General features: G+C 56.2%; 1 protein-coding gene across 1 annotated transcript; it reads right to left on the minus strand.

Moving 5' to 3' along the window:
* Window positions 1-1,919: 1,919 nt before the first annotated feature.
* On the minus strand, window positions 1,920-8,069 carry SPMAP2 (sperm microtubule associated protein 2). Its single transcript, XM_056112976.1, has 7 exons — window positions 7,753-8,069; window positions 6,168-6,281; window positions 5,466-5,527; window positions 4,082-4,151; window positions 3,501-3,618; window positions 2,635-2,794; window positions 1,920-2,216 (listed from the first exon to the last, which is right to left on the minus strand). The coding sequence occupies exons 1-7, from the start codon at window positions 8,067-8,069 to the stop codon at window positions 1,978-1,980; spliced, it is 1,080 nt and encodes a 359-aa protein (XP_055968951.1). The 3' UTR covers window positions 1,920-1,977.
* Between the last annotated feature and the right edge of the window lie 5,017 nt (window positions 8,070-13,086).

The following is a 13,086-nucleotide window of genomic DNA, read 5'->3' on the forward strand; positions in this document are numbered from 1 at the left end:
AGTAAGCCTTGAGCATTGCCGGGTGTGACCCTCCCAAAAAAAACAACAACAAAAAGAAGGCAGCACCTCTAGAAACTGGGCAACCACCTCAGGCCAACAAAGCTGTTGATTCCATCTTGTGGGAGGCAGGTGGAGTGTCACTGCTGTCGAGGTGCTGACACAGCCCAGAGCTACTGCAGATGGTGTTTAGGGGCACATGTGGGACCCTGGCAGATGCCAGGCACGAATTCAATCTTTGGAATCATCTCCAAAGTCGCACATAGCCGCATTGTGTGGTGCCATCAGTGTCAGTCCCTCTGTGTGTGGTGGCGGTGGTGGTGACAGGGAAAGCAGGTAGAGTTGCACATGGCCCGCCTGGTTTTGACCTCTGACACCGCAGAGCATCCCTTGAGCCCACCACTGGGTTGGAGCGATAGCGTCACACCCGGCGATGCTCAGGGGTTACTCCTGGCTCTGCACTCAGGAATGACTCCTGGCGGTGCCCGGGGGACCATATGGGATGCTGGGAATCAAACCTGGGTCGGCCGCATGCAAGGCAAACGCCCTACCCGCTGTGCTATCGCTCCAGCCCCATCCAGTTGCTTTTTATTTATTTTTTTTGGAGGCAGGAGGCTTGATTTTATCCCATAGCTAGTCCCAGGATTGGAGTGATAGCACCGTGGGTAAGACATTTGCCTTGCACGCAGCCGACCTGCCCGACCCAAGTTCGATTCCTCCGCCCCTCTCGGAGAGCCCAGCAAGCTACGGAGAGTATCTTGCCCCCATGGCAAAGCCTGGCAAGCTACGCATGAGGTACTCGATATTGCCAAACACAGTTAACAAGTGTCACAATGGAGACGTTACTCAAAATAGGAGACTAACACCCAAGAGTGGCCGAGATTAGTACCAGAAGGTTTTGCTTCATGGCTCAGAGGCCAGCCACACATGCTAAGGGTAAAGAGAGCTCAGATAGAAAAGGGAGCACCAAATAAAGGATGTTGGGAGGATCCTCCCAGGATGGGAGAAGCATGCTGAAAGTAGACTATAGACCAAACATGATTGCCACTCAGTGCCTCTTTTGCAAACCACAATACCCAAAAGGAGAGAGAGAACAAAAGGGAATGCCCTGCCAGAGAGGCAGGGTGGGTTGGGGGGAATGGGGGGTGGGAGGGATACTGGGATCTGTGGTGGTAGAAAATGGGCACCGGTGGAGGGATGGGTAATTGATCATTGTATAATTGAAATCCAAGCAGAAAAAATTGTAATTCTACAACTGTACCTCATGGTGTTTCACTAATAAAAATTAAAAAAAAAAACACAATGGAGACGTTTCTGGGCCCGTTGGAGCAAATCGATGAACAATGGGAGGACAGTGACAGTGATACTCCCTATCTTAAAAAAAAAAAAAAATCTTGAGCCCACCAGGAGTGATCCCTGAGAGCAGAGCCTAGTTAGCCCTGAGCACAGCGGGCCGTGGCCCCCAAACTAAAACAAAATAAAAATTATGAAAAGAATCAGGGTGAAAGGATTAGGGAAGGGGGGCTGGAGCTATAGTACAGCGGGTAGGCCATTTGCCTTGCATGTGGCCGACCTGGGTTCGATTCCCAGCATCCCATAGGGTCCCCCGAGCACCGCCAGGAGTAATTTCTGAGTGCAGAGCCAGGAGTAACCCCTGTGCATCGCTGGGTGTGACCCAAAAAGCAAAACAAAAAAAAAAAAAAGAAAGAAAGGATTAGGGAAGGGGTGGCAGGAATGGCCACGGTTGGGGTCTCAATGCTGAAATAAAGAACCAGACAGAAAACTGAGATACTTTGCAGAAATATTCTCTTTCTCCTCTCCTCCTCCTCCTTCTCCTCTATCATTGGCCTTCCAGCCCTCGCCCCTCTCCGGGTCACCCCTCCCCCCTCCCCTCCCCCCCTCCTGCAGAGCTCCACATGAAATTAGGGTGCACTTGGGTGTTTACTGGAAATGGGCTTCACAGGTGGCCAGACCAGCCACTCAGACTTTCCTGGTGATACTCTTGGGGGTGGCGAGCTCCGTGAGCCGCGGGGTCGCTTGGGCCAATAGGGATGCTGGGGACACTTGGTAGGGGTCTCGGCTTGTATTCAGATCCTTGCGCACTTTGGGTTGGGCCAGGGAGAGCAATCGGGGGCTGGCCACAGCTTTCTTAGTGACGTCAGGGATCACCCAGCGAGGGTCTCGGTCAGGGACACACTTGTCGGGCAGAGCTTTGGGTGCTGGAGGAGGAAGAGAGGGTACAGACAGCATGAGGCGTGAAGTTGGGAACGGACCCCAGCTTGCCACCTGCACCCCAGCGTGCCAAGCGTTACAAGCGGTTTCCCAGCAAGGAGTTCGCGCACGCCACGCTCCCTGCTTTGGGGGGCTGCAGCCCACCACGATGGGTTTGGTTTGAGGGCAGCCACGACGCTGCACCTCGGGGAAGAAGCATACCGGAAGAGGAAGGGCAAGCGAGGCCCCTCCCGTTACACCCCGCCCACCGCGAGCGGCCCCGCCCACCGAGAGGCCCTGCCCACCGCGAGCGGCCCCGCCCACCGAGAGGCCCTGCCCACATCGAGAGGCCCCGCCCACCGAGAGGTCCCATGCAGTGTGTCAAGGTCTCTAAGACCTACAGGGCTGGGCTCTGGACCCACTCACTGGCCAGGTGAAGGAGCCGGTTGTAGTTCGACACATAGGGCTTGGGTTTCGGCATGGGGTTCCACTCATCCAACAAAGTGGCTGGGGTCCTGGGCTTTGACAGTCGAATGATCCTCGGACTGGGGATGGCCATCTGGGCTGCCTTGGATACCTTGGACACCTGGTTACAAAGCAGAGTCGTGTAGGAGAGAGAGCACAGCGGATAAGGTGCTGGCTTTGCACACGGCTTTCCGAGCTTTGATCCCCAGCATCCCCTAGGGTCTGTGTATGTGTATCTGTGATGTGTATACGCTCTGGTGCCCAGCCTAGAGTAAGCCCTGAACATAGCCAAGTGTGCCTCCCCCATCCGCAAAAATTGAAAAAAAAAAAAAAACAAAAAAAGGAGGGAAAAGGTCTTCCTTGCTGTTTTGTCTTCCCACAAAGGCTGGGGAGTGAGCCTTCAGGCTGTGAGCATTGCTCCCATCAGGTGAGAGAAGTTGGGGTGTCAGTGGGATGAGTGTTGGGGTGTTCCTTCAGACAGACTGCACTTCCCAATCTTTGCCATGGGAGTGCTTAGGGCTGAGAGAGGGGTACCAGGCTGGGCAGGTAGGAAGCCAACTCCCCCACCCACCCACCCACCCCCAGCCCCACCCTATTTTTTTCAACTTTTCAGGCCACACCTGGTGATGATCTGGGATTATTCTGAGCTCTGGGATTATTCCTGGAAGGCTCGAGGGACCATATGTGGTGCCTGGGATCGAACCTCGGTCCATCTCGTGCGTGCAAGGGAAGCACCTGACCCGCTATGCTACCGCTCTGGCTGGCCCCAGGAGCCAGTTTTTGGGGGACTGCCTACTCTGCGCGACTCCCAAGGGGTGCACAGCTACCTGGCACATGTTTATGCTCCAGATGTTGTTCCGGACTCGAGGGGTGGCGAGTTCCCGCAGGCGGCAGGACGCGCGGTATTGGAGGGCGGGCCTGGACACGGGCCAGATGGCGGACTTTCTGCGGGCCAGATTGGAGCGCACAGAGGGCTGGAGATACACGCACTCGCGCGAGCAGGCCAGCACGTGCGCATGCGTGAGCCCACACGTGTGAGCCCGTCCATACCCGCGTGTACCCATGTACCGGTGTGCACATCAGCCTATGCTCACTTTGCCTGCGTCTGGTTACATGTGGTCGGCGTATGCATATGGACGTGTGCCCATATGAGTGTGTGTGTGTGTGTGTGTGTGTGTATGCACGCACGTGTATCTGTGAGGGAGCCTGTGTTCCCACCTGTATCTGCCATTTGCCTGTGTGTGGCCGAGTGTCTGTGTGATTTCAGCTCGAACACATGTGTGTGCATGCATGCCTGTCATGTAAGTGTGTGTGTATGGCTGCCTGCATGTGTAGGCGTGTGCGTATGTTCACATGTACCTATGTGGAGAAAGGGGTCCTCACCCAGCTTTTGAGTCTATGTCCTTACCTGCAGTTACTGTAATAGTCTGAATAAAACCTCTTCGGCCGAGACAATTCCTCCACTCGATGGCTCACAGCTATCAAAAGGAGAAAACAGCCCCTCTTACTCACCTCCCCACCACCCCTCTCCTGCCCCCCAGTTCCCACCTTCTTGATTCTGAGGGTCTGTGGACAAGAGTTTGTTTTGGTTTGGTTTGGGGGCCACATCCGGTAGTGCCCAGGCTTATTCCTGGCTCTTCATCAGGGATCACTCCTGATAGTGCTCAGGGGACCATTATGAAGTGAGGGAGATGGAACCCAGGTTGGCAGCGTTGCAAAGCAAATGCCCCCCCACCCACTGTGCTTTGCACCCACATCCACTGAGGCTGGGACTGGGACCAAGATCCTCTTTTTTTTTTTTTTGGCTTTTTGGGTCACACCCAGCGATGCTCAGGGGTTATTCCTGGCTCTGCACTCAGGAATTACTTCTGGCGGTGCTTGGGGAACCATATGGGATGCCGGGGATCGAACCCAGGTCGGCCACGTGCAAGGCAAACGCCCTACCCGCTGTGCTATCACTCCGGCCCCCCAGACCCTCTTTTGGAGTTTGCCTAAACTTCACCCCAGCATTTCTGGGGGAGAGTCCAGACAAGAGACCCCTGGGAAAACGGTGGAAAGATACCTGGGACATGGGGGAAGGGGGGGAGAGGGGGGATGCCGGGGCTCTGCAGGTGTTCCCAGAGGCTGGGAGGTTAGAACGCGGCTGAGATTGGAGCAATGGGTAGAAGGGAAATGAGGCAGGGTAGGGTGTCGGTAGGGCAGAGATAGGACTGAGGCAGGGTAGAGGTAGAGGCGGGGCAGGGTGGAGGTGGGATAAAGTGGAGGTGGGTGGAGACGAGTTGTATGCGGGGGAGGTAGAGGAGAAGCGAGACGGGGGTGTAGAGGAGGAGGCGGCGGGGCGCGGGTGGACGGGTGGAAAAGCAGAGTGGGGCGGGGCGAGTCCGGGGCGGAGGTGGGGCGGGGCCTGAGGGGGCGGGGAATGAGGCAAAGGAGGCGGAGATTCGAGTAGAGGCGGGGCGGGGCGGGGCGATTGGGAGGCGGGGCAGAAAAGACGGACAGCGATTGGATAAGGGGCGGGATGAAGGCGGGGCGGAGGAGCTACAGGTGGGACAGAGGCGGGCCAAGATTGGACGAGAGTTGGGACGGAGGCGGGACGGAGGAGAAGCGGGGCGGGGTATAGAGGAGGTCAGAGATTGGAGGAGATGGGCGGAGGCGGGGCAAAGGCGGGCAGGGATTGGAGGAGCAGTGGGGCGGGGGCGGGACGGAGGTGAGTGGGGCGGGGCGGAGGCGGGCCGAGATTGGAAAAGAGGCGAGGCGGGGCGCGTAGAGGTGCAGCGCCGGGCTTAGCCTACCTGGTAAAGTGACCGACAGGGTGGAGTCTTTGAGAAACTGCTCCGTCCAGTACACGGAGGGCCTGGAACACACCAGGCGTGGCTCAGGTGAGGGCAGCCAGCCACTGGCTCCCTACGCCCCGCTCTGAAACACAACTCAGGGTAGCCCTAAACACAGGAAGACAGGAGGCGGGCAGGGTAGCTAGAGGAAGTCGGGGGAGGTGCACGGAGGGGCGGGCGAGGGGTCGGTAGGAGGTGGCAAGGCGGGAAGCAGCATTGCAGCAGGGCTGGCGCTTGGGGGTCCGGGTGGGTGGAACTCGAGCCCCAGCTTGTGGAAGCGGGGTGGGGGGAGGACTGACCCTGCGAAAGAGCCTCGCACCCACCTGGTTTTGGAAAGCAGGGAAGGGGGTTCCAGGACGGGAAGCCCCCCTCCACGACCCCGCAGGAAGGAGCGGTGCCCTGGACTCACCAATAGACACAGAAGTGCAGCATCCTCATTTTCGGGGAGTACCACGAGTACCCCTTACAGTTGTACACCACCCTGAGGAAGGGCTGTCTGCTTTGCACTGGTCTTTCTCCTGGGGTGCCTGCAGGAACTCTTCCACCCCCTAACCACCCCCACGCCACCACCTCCCTCAGCACTGCCCCCCCCACCACAAGTGTATACCCTGGTGGAGGAGGCTGGCAGGTGGTCCTCAGGGTGCTCATTCCCCCGCCTCTTACCTGTTCTTTATAACTTGCCAATTAGTCTTGGGTTTTGCCAGGTCCACAAGCCTTCGTCTCTTGGACATCCTGCCCACAGGGGTGCTGGGGACACGCCTCGAGATGGACAGCTGGCTATGGGATGTGGGGGTCCAGGTCAGCAACGCCCTCATCTCCTCACCCATGCAGCCCCGCTCCACCACGGAGCAAACTCTGGGCCAGGCTCCCTCCTCCTGCAAGAGTCTAACCCCACCATTGGGGCTGGAGCGATAGCACCGCGGGCGTTTGCCTTGCACGTGGCCAACCGACCCGGGTTCGATTCCCAGCATCCCATATGGTCCTTCGAGCACCTGAATGCATGAGCCAGGAGTAACCCCCAAAAAGTTAAAAAAAAAAAAAGAATCTAACCTACACGCCCTGGTGGTCAGATGTGGTTCACACACAGACAACAAGCATCCTCCAAGGGGGAGAACCTCCTTGAAAGCTTCCATTGAGCCTCCAAGTCGGGAGGGGAGGTGTCTGAGAGAGGTCAACTGTATCCTATGTACCCTGTGTGCCCCAGATTCTACTTCCTGATGCCTCTTTCATCCTGGCACTATCTGGGGGTACTTGTCATGAAACCCAAGAAGGATTAGCCCCCATCTCCACTGCCACCACACCCCAAGTGACAGATTCCCCCAACTGCGTTCTGCCCTGGTGCTCCTCCCAGATAAATAGGACTCCACACATTTTCTTTGCTTTTACTTTTTTTTTTTTTTTTTGCTTTTTTGGGTCACACCCAGCAATGCTCATGGGTTACTCCTGGCTTTGCACTCAGGAATTACTCCTGGCAGTGCTTGGGGACTATATGGGATGCCGGGGATCGAACCCGGGTCGGCAGCGTGCAAGGCAAACGCCCTACCCACTGTGCTATCCCTCCAGCCCCACACCCCCCACATTTTCTGCCAGCAGCCTCCCCCTATGCTGGCCTGGGAAGGCCCCCTTGAGCCTCTCCTACAGCCCCCCACAGTCCCTTTGTCTCCCCAACCCCATGCTGGGCAGATACACACACACACACACACACACACACACACATACACACACACACCATTTCTGTAGCACTGTGGCACTGTCCTCCCGGTGTTCATCCATTTGCTCGAGTGGGCACCAGTAACATCTCCATTGTGAGACTTGTTGTTATTGTTTTTGGCATATTGAATACGCCATGGGGAGCTTGCCAGGCTCTGCCATGCGGGCGGGATACTCTCAGTAGCTTGCCAAGCTCTCCGAGAAGGATGGAGGAATTGAACCCGGGTCGGTAGTGTGCAAGGCAAACGCCCTACCCGCTGTGCTATCACTCCAGCCCGCATTACTGCTCCCAGATCATCAGTCTCCCTGGAGCGATAGCACAGCGGGTAGGGCGTTCGCCTTACAAGCGGCCAACATAGCCGACCCGAGTTCGATTCCTCCGCCCCTCTCGGAGAGCCCGGCAAGCTACCGAGAGTATTCGATATGCCAGACACAGTAACAACAAAGTCTCCAATGGAGACGTTACTGGGCCCGCTCGAGCAAATCGACGATCAACGGAGGGCCTTTTCTTTCCCCGGGGCTGGCTCCCCCCACTCACCTCATCTGAGTCACCTCATCCTCTATGTCTTTGTCCAACGCCTTCTCCTGCTCTACGACAGCATCATCGAAGACCCTGATGTCCACCACCGGCTCCTCTCCAGGCACGTCTGTGGGGGGCAGCTCGATCAGGGGCACCCGGAAAGGGAGTTCCTCATGGTCCGGGTCCTGGCTGGTGGTACTCCGGAAACGGATCCTGGGACTGGGGACAGTCAGGTAGTCCTCCTCCTGCCTCTCATCCGCATTGTCCTGTGTCTCCAAGCTCCCTTGGCTGCTGTGCGCCATGTGCTGTTGGTCCCCCGTGAACTGGTCGCTCATTATCCTGTCACCCCACTTCCTCTGCACCCAAGTGTGCCTTGCCATCACCTGGCAACAGGACAATATCCCCCAGCCACATTCTTCAGCCACATTCTACCCCCAGCCTGGCTCAGGAAGGAGCCTTGAGGTTGGCTGGTGCCCTCAGCTCTTGGGTGGGGGTGATGTCTGGGTCCCCTGCTCCAGCCAGCTGCCTAACAAGCCCCTCTTGGTGAGGGTGTCGTCTTTCTTTCTTTTTTTGCTTTTTGGGTCACACCCGGCAATGCTAAGGCGTTACTCCTGGCTCTACACTCAGGATTTACTCCTGGTGGTGCTCAGTGAGACCATATGGGATGTCAGGGGTCGAACCCAGGTTGGCCCCGTGCAAGGCAAATGCCCTCCCCGTTGTAGTATCACCTCCAAGAGTGTCCTCAAGAGATCTTCAGGAGGGGCTGGAGCCATAGCACAGCGGGGAGGGCGTTTGCCTTGCACACAGCTGACCCGGGTTCGATTCCCAGCATCCCATATGGTCCTCCGAGCACAGCCAGGAGTAATTCCTGAGTGCAGAGCCAGGAGTAACCCCAAGCATCGCTGGGTGTGACTCCAAAAGCAAAAAAAAAAAAATGAGATATTTAAGATTGGCAGGATCTTGCCCATCCTTGCAAGAAGAAACCAGTGGTCGGATTGGGGCACAAGAAGTTCTGGCCACTGGTTTTATTTTATTTCTCCAGGTTGAGAGGGATCATTCTTGGGGTACAGTGGTGAGGGCACTTGCCTTGCACACAGCCAACATGGGTTTGATCCCCAGAACTCCATAGGGTCCCTGGAGGCCGGAGATAATAGAACAGTGGGAGGGTTCTTGCCTGGCACATGACTGACCCAGGTTTAATCCCTTGTCATCCTAGAGGGTCCCCAGAGCTCATTAGGAGTGATCCTAATCAGTCAGGACTCCTAATACCGAGTCAGGAGTCATCCTTGAGTACTGCCAGGTGTGACCCCAAAACCAAAAAGTGTGTGTGGGGAAGCAGAGAGGAAGTACAGTGATCAAGTCATTTGTCTTGGGGCCAGAGCGATAGTACACCAGGGAGGGAGTTTGCCTTGCACACAGCTGAACCAGGTTCAGTCCTCAGCATCTCATAGGGTCCCCTGAGCTCACCAGGAGGGATTCCTGAGCATGGAGCTAAGAGTAAGCCCTGAATATTGCCAGGTGTAGCCCCAAAACTGGAGAGAGAGAGAGAGAGAGAGAGAGAGAGAGAGAGAGAGAGAGAGAGAGAGAATTTGTCTTGCATATGGCTGATCCCTATTTGATATCTGGGCACCCCATGGGATCCCCTGAGCACCACCAGGAGACACCCCTGAGCACAGAGCCAGGAGTAAGCCCTGAGCACCTCCAGGTGTGCCCCCACCCTCAAAAAAGGGAACATTCAGGGCTGGAGCGATAGCACAGCAGGTAGGGCGTTTGCCTTGCATGCAGCCAACATGGCCGACCCTGGTTCGATTCCCAGCATCCCATATGGTCCCCCGAGCACAGCCAGGAGTAATTCCTGAGTGCATGAGCCAGGAGTAACCCCTGAGCATTGACGGGTGTGACCCAAAAAGCAAAAAAAAAAAGGGGGGGGAACATTCTACATAGGGGAACCTAGTTCAGGCTGCAAGTACAGCTGCCATAGGATTCCAAGAATGAGGGGTGGAATGATGAATCTGACTATGAATTAGGTTTTTTGATGCTGGGTTCGTGGGGGGGGGCAGGGCAGGGAAGGGGGATCATCACATCCAGCAGTTCTCAAAGGCTGGTCCTGACTCTGTGCTCAGGAATGACTCCTGTGAGTGCTTGGGACCCAGGATTGCCTTCTGCAAGGCAAGCACCTTACTTGTGGACTTCCTCTCCTGCCTGAAAATTCAAACTTTCTTTTTTGTTTGTTTTGTTTGGGGGCCACACCTAGCAGTGCTCAGGGGTTACTCCTGGTGGTGCTCAGGCGGGACCCTTTGGGGTGTCAGGGACCGAACCCAGATCGACTGCATGCAAAGCAAATGTCCTACCCACTGTAATATTGCTCCAGCCCCAAGTTTAAACTTTCATCTGGCTTTGGGATTAACGAGATAAAGCAGCGAATAAGGTGCGTGTCTTATACATGGCCGAGCCCCACTAGGAGTGATCCCTGAGCAGAGAGCCAGAAGCAATTCCTGAGCACAGGCGGACCCCCAAACCCAAAACAAACACCCCCTTTTATTTATCTAAGCAGCTCCATCTCCAGAAAGCCTTCCCTGGCCCCCTGTGGAAGGCAGCTTTATTATTCCCTATCCGAAGTCAAGGGGGATTTTGCCTCCACCACGATCACATTCTGAAAATTGCATTTTCTTTTTGTTTGGGGACCACACCCACCGATACTCAAGGGTTACTCCTGGCTCATGCACTCAGGAATTGCTCTTGGCGGTGCTTGGGCGACCATATGGGATGCTGGGAATCGAACCTGTGTCGGCTGTGTTGGCTGCGTGCAAGGCAAACGCCCTACCCGCCGTGCTATTGCTTATTGCTCCAGCCCACTCAGGGATCATTTTTGCCCCCCGCCCTATAAGCCGTAGGCCTTGCCAGCTGTACTAATGCCCTGAACATTGCATTTTCAACAGACGTGTGCTCTCTAACGCCCGCTTAATTATGAGACAGGCCTTCCCTTGATCGCGACTTGACTTTCAGCAACTGAAAAGGGGAAATCTCCGGGAAATCGGGAAGGAGGAGGGATGGGTTCCACCCGAGGGAAAGGGGTGGAATTTAAGAGAAGGGGGGATTCCAGGGACGCCAGGGGGATCCGTAGCCCTCCCGCTAGGGAGATGCAGTATCCACCACTAGGAGGCAGATGGCGCTCTTCTCAAAGGTATCACATGTCGCCGGGCGATGGACCAAGTACTGGACCAAGAACTGGGGCTTCGGCTCCTTGAGGCTGAGAGTCCCCTAAGGACTAGCCTGTAGGGGGACGTTTTATCGTCATCCCCTCTACTCAACCTGGCGCGGGGACCGGACCCCAAGAGGCAGTCAATTGCCTAGAATGGCACAGGACGCTAACCAGCCTCAGGCCCAAGAGGAGGGTGCAAGGCGGCTCCAGGACGCCCCCTAGCAGGTCGCAGAGGGAAATTCTGCCCAAAGATACTGAATCAGGAAGGGCTTCGGGGTCCGAGAGCCTGGGAGCCGATGTGACCACTGGTCGGGGAAGTGGGGAGGCGGAACCGATGCGGTACAGCAGAAGGTACACCTGAGCTGTCCTCCTGGAGACGAGAGGCAGACATGCAGAGCCCATGCTTTGGGGCTGTCTGCAAGAGGGTTGTTATCTGTCCCCACGCACTGCCGCGGAGGATTGCAGAACTCAAGAGTTCAATTCCAACTAAACGCTAACCTTCGTGCATCCCCTCCAGTGGATCCCCTTCGTGCATCCCCTCCTGGGAGGGCCTGCCTCCCCGCACTGGAGCTTCGGGTGAATTCCCAGCTGCAGGCTGGGCTGAGGTGGCACGCACCCTTTTCCACGATCTGCTCCGCGTTTTATTAATAACCGAGTCGGGTCCCGCCCAGCTCCTATAAGACCCTCCTCGGGGCGGGGGTCCTGGCCTGAGGGGCGGGGCTGAGCAGACATCGAGGCCCGAGAAGTGAAACGCGGCTGTTATAAACCACGGAGGCCCCCCAAGGATCGCCGTGTCTCTGGGGTTGGGGTTCCCCCAAAGTCAGCCCCATCAGTAGGAGAGCGGGGAGGAAGAACTTCCGTCTCTGGGAACAGGCGGAAATGAGTGAGGAGATAAGAGAGATAGTACAGAGGGGAGGGTGCATGTTTTAGGCTGGTTCTACCCTGTTTGATCCCCGGCACCCTTTGTGGTCCCTGGAAACTGCCAGGAGCTCAGGTCCCTGAGCTCAGGTCCAGAAGTAAGCTCTGAGAATCGCCGGGTGGGACCCCAAAACAAAACAAAAAGTGGGGACTAACCAAGGAAGGAACCAGCACCCCTGCAGCTACCCCAACCTCCCAGGGTCAGCTCTCCAGGGGGCAACCAAACATCATTTTATCTTGCTTAAGTGGGGCTTCTTAGGACTGACCAGCAGGAAGGGCGCCTGCCTTGCACGTGACCAACCGGGGTTTCAGTTCCATATGGTCCCCAGAGCACCACCAGGTGTCATTCCTGAATGCAGAGCCAGGAGTAACCTTTGAGCATTGCTGACTGGGTGTGGCCCAAAAGACAACCAAAAATCCTACAAAATTGTCTTGGAAGGGGACCACACCAGCTGTACTTCCTCCTGATTCTGCACTCAGGGATCACTATTGGCAGGACTCAGGGGACCATATCAGGTGCTGGGCATCAAACTCAGGTCTGTCACATACAAGGCAAGCACCCAAACCACTGCACTATTGCTCCTGACCCCAAACCCTACAGATTTGTAAGTCATAAGGGCTGGAGCGATAGCACAGCGGGTAGGGCGTTCGCCTTACAAGCGGCCAACATGGCCAACCCGAGTTTGATTCCTCCGCCCCTCTGGAGAGCCCGGCAAGCTACCGAGAGTATTCGATATGCCAGACACAGTAACAACAAAGTCTCCAATGGAGACGTTACTGGGCCCGCTCGAGCAAATCGACAATCAACGGGAGGGCCTTTACCTTTACCTTTACCTAAGGGTGGGCCACCCAGATTTAAAGTCAGGCACCTCTGACCACTGGATTAAGAGTGTTCTGCTCCCACAACTGACCCCAAGGCTGGTAGTAAGATTTCTGGAATTTATACCACCAGGGAACTGTTAGGGGGTAAGGGGTAAAGTAAAAAAGTAAAGGCTCTCCCGTTGATCATCGATTTGCTCGAGCGGGCCCAGTAACGTCTCCATTGGAGACTTTGTTGTTACTGTGTCTGGCATATCGAATACTCTCGGTAGCTTGCCGGGCTCTCCAGAGGGGCGGAGGAATCGAACTCTGGTCGGCATGTTGGCTGCATGCAAGGCAGACGCCCTACCCGCTGTGCTATCGCTCCAGGGGGTAAGGGGTAAGAGTGGAAACCTGAGTCTGAAGGACAGTGG

This window comes from Sorex fumeus, unplaced genomic scaffold (assembly GCF_029834395.1).
Source record: "Sorex fumeus unplaced genomic scaffold, SorFum_2.1 ptg000019l, whole genome shotgun sequence".
NCBI lineage: Eukaryota > Metazoa > Chordata > Mammalia > Eulipotyphla > Soricidae > Sorex > Sorex fumeus.

Coding starts and splice junctions, on each gene's coding strand:
- SPMAP2 (XM_056112976.1), bottom strand. CDS start 8,069: ATGAGCGACCAGTTCACGGGGGACCAACAGCACATGGCGCACAGCAGC. Junction 3,619..4,081: donor GACTATTACAGTAACTGCAG/GTAAGGACATAG, acceptor TCTGGCCCGCAG/AAAGTCCGCCATCTGGCCCG. Junction 2,217..2,634: donor CCGGCTCCTTCACCTGGCCA/GTGAGTGGGTCC, acceptor TTCCTCCTCCAG/CACCCAAAGCTCTGCCCGAC.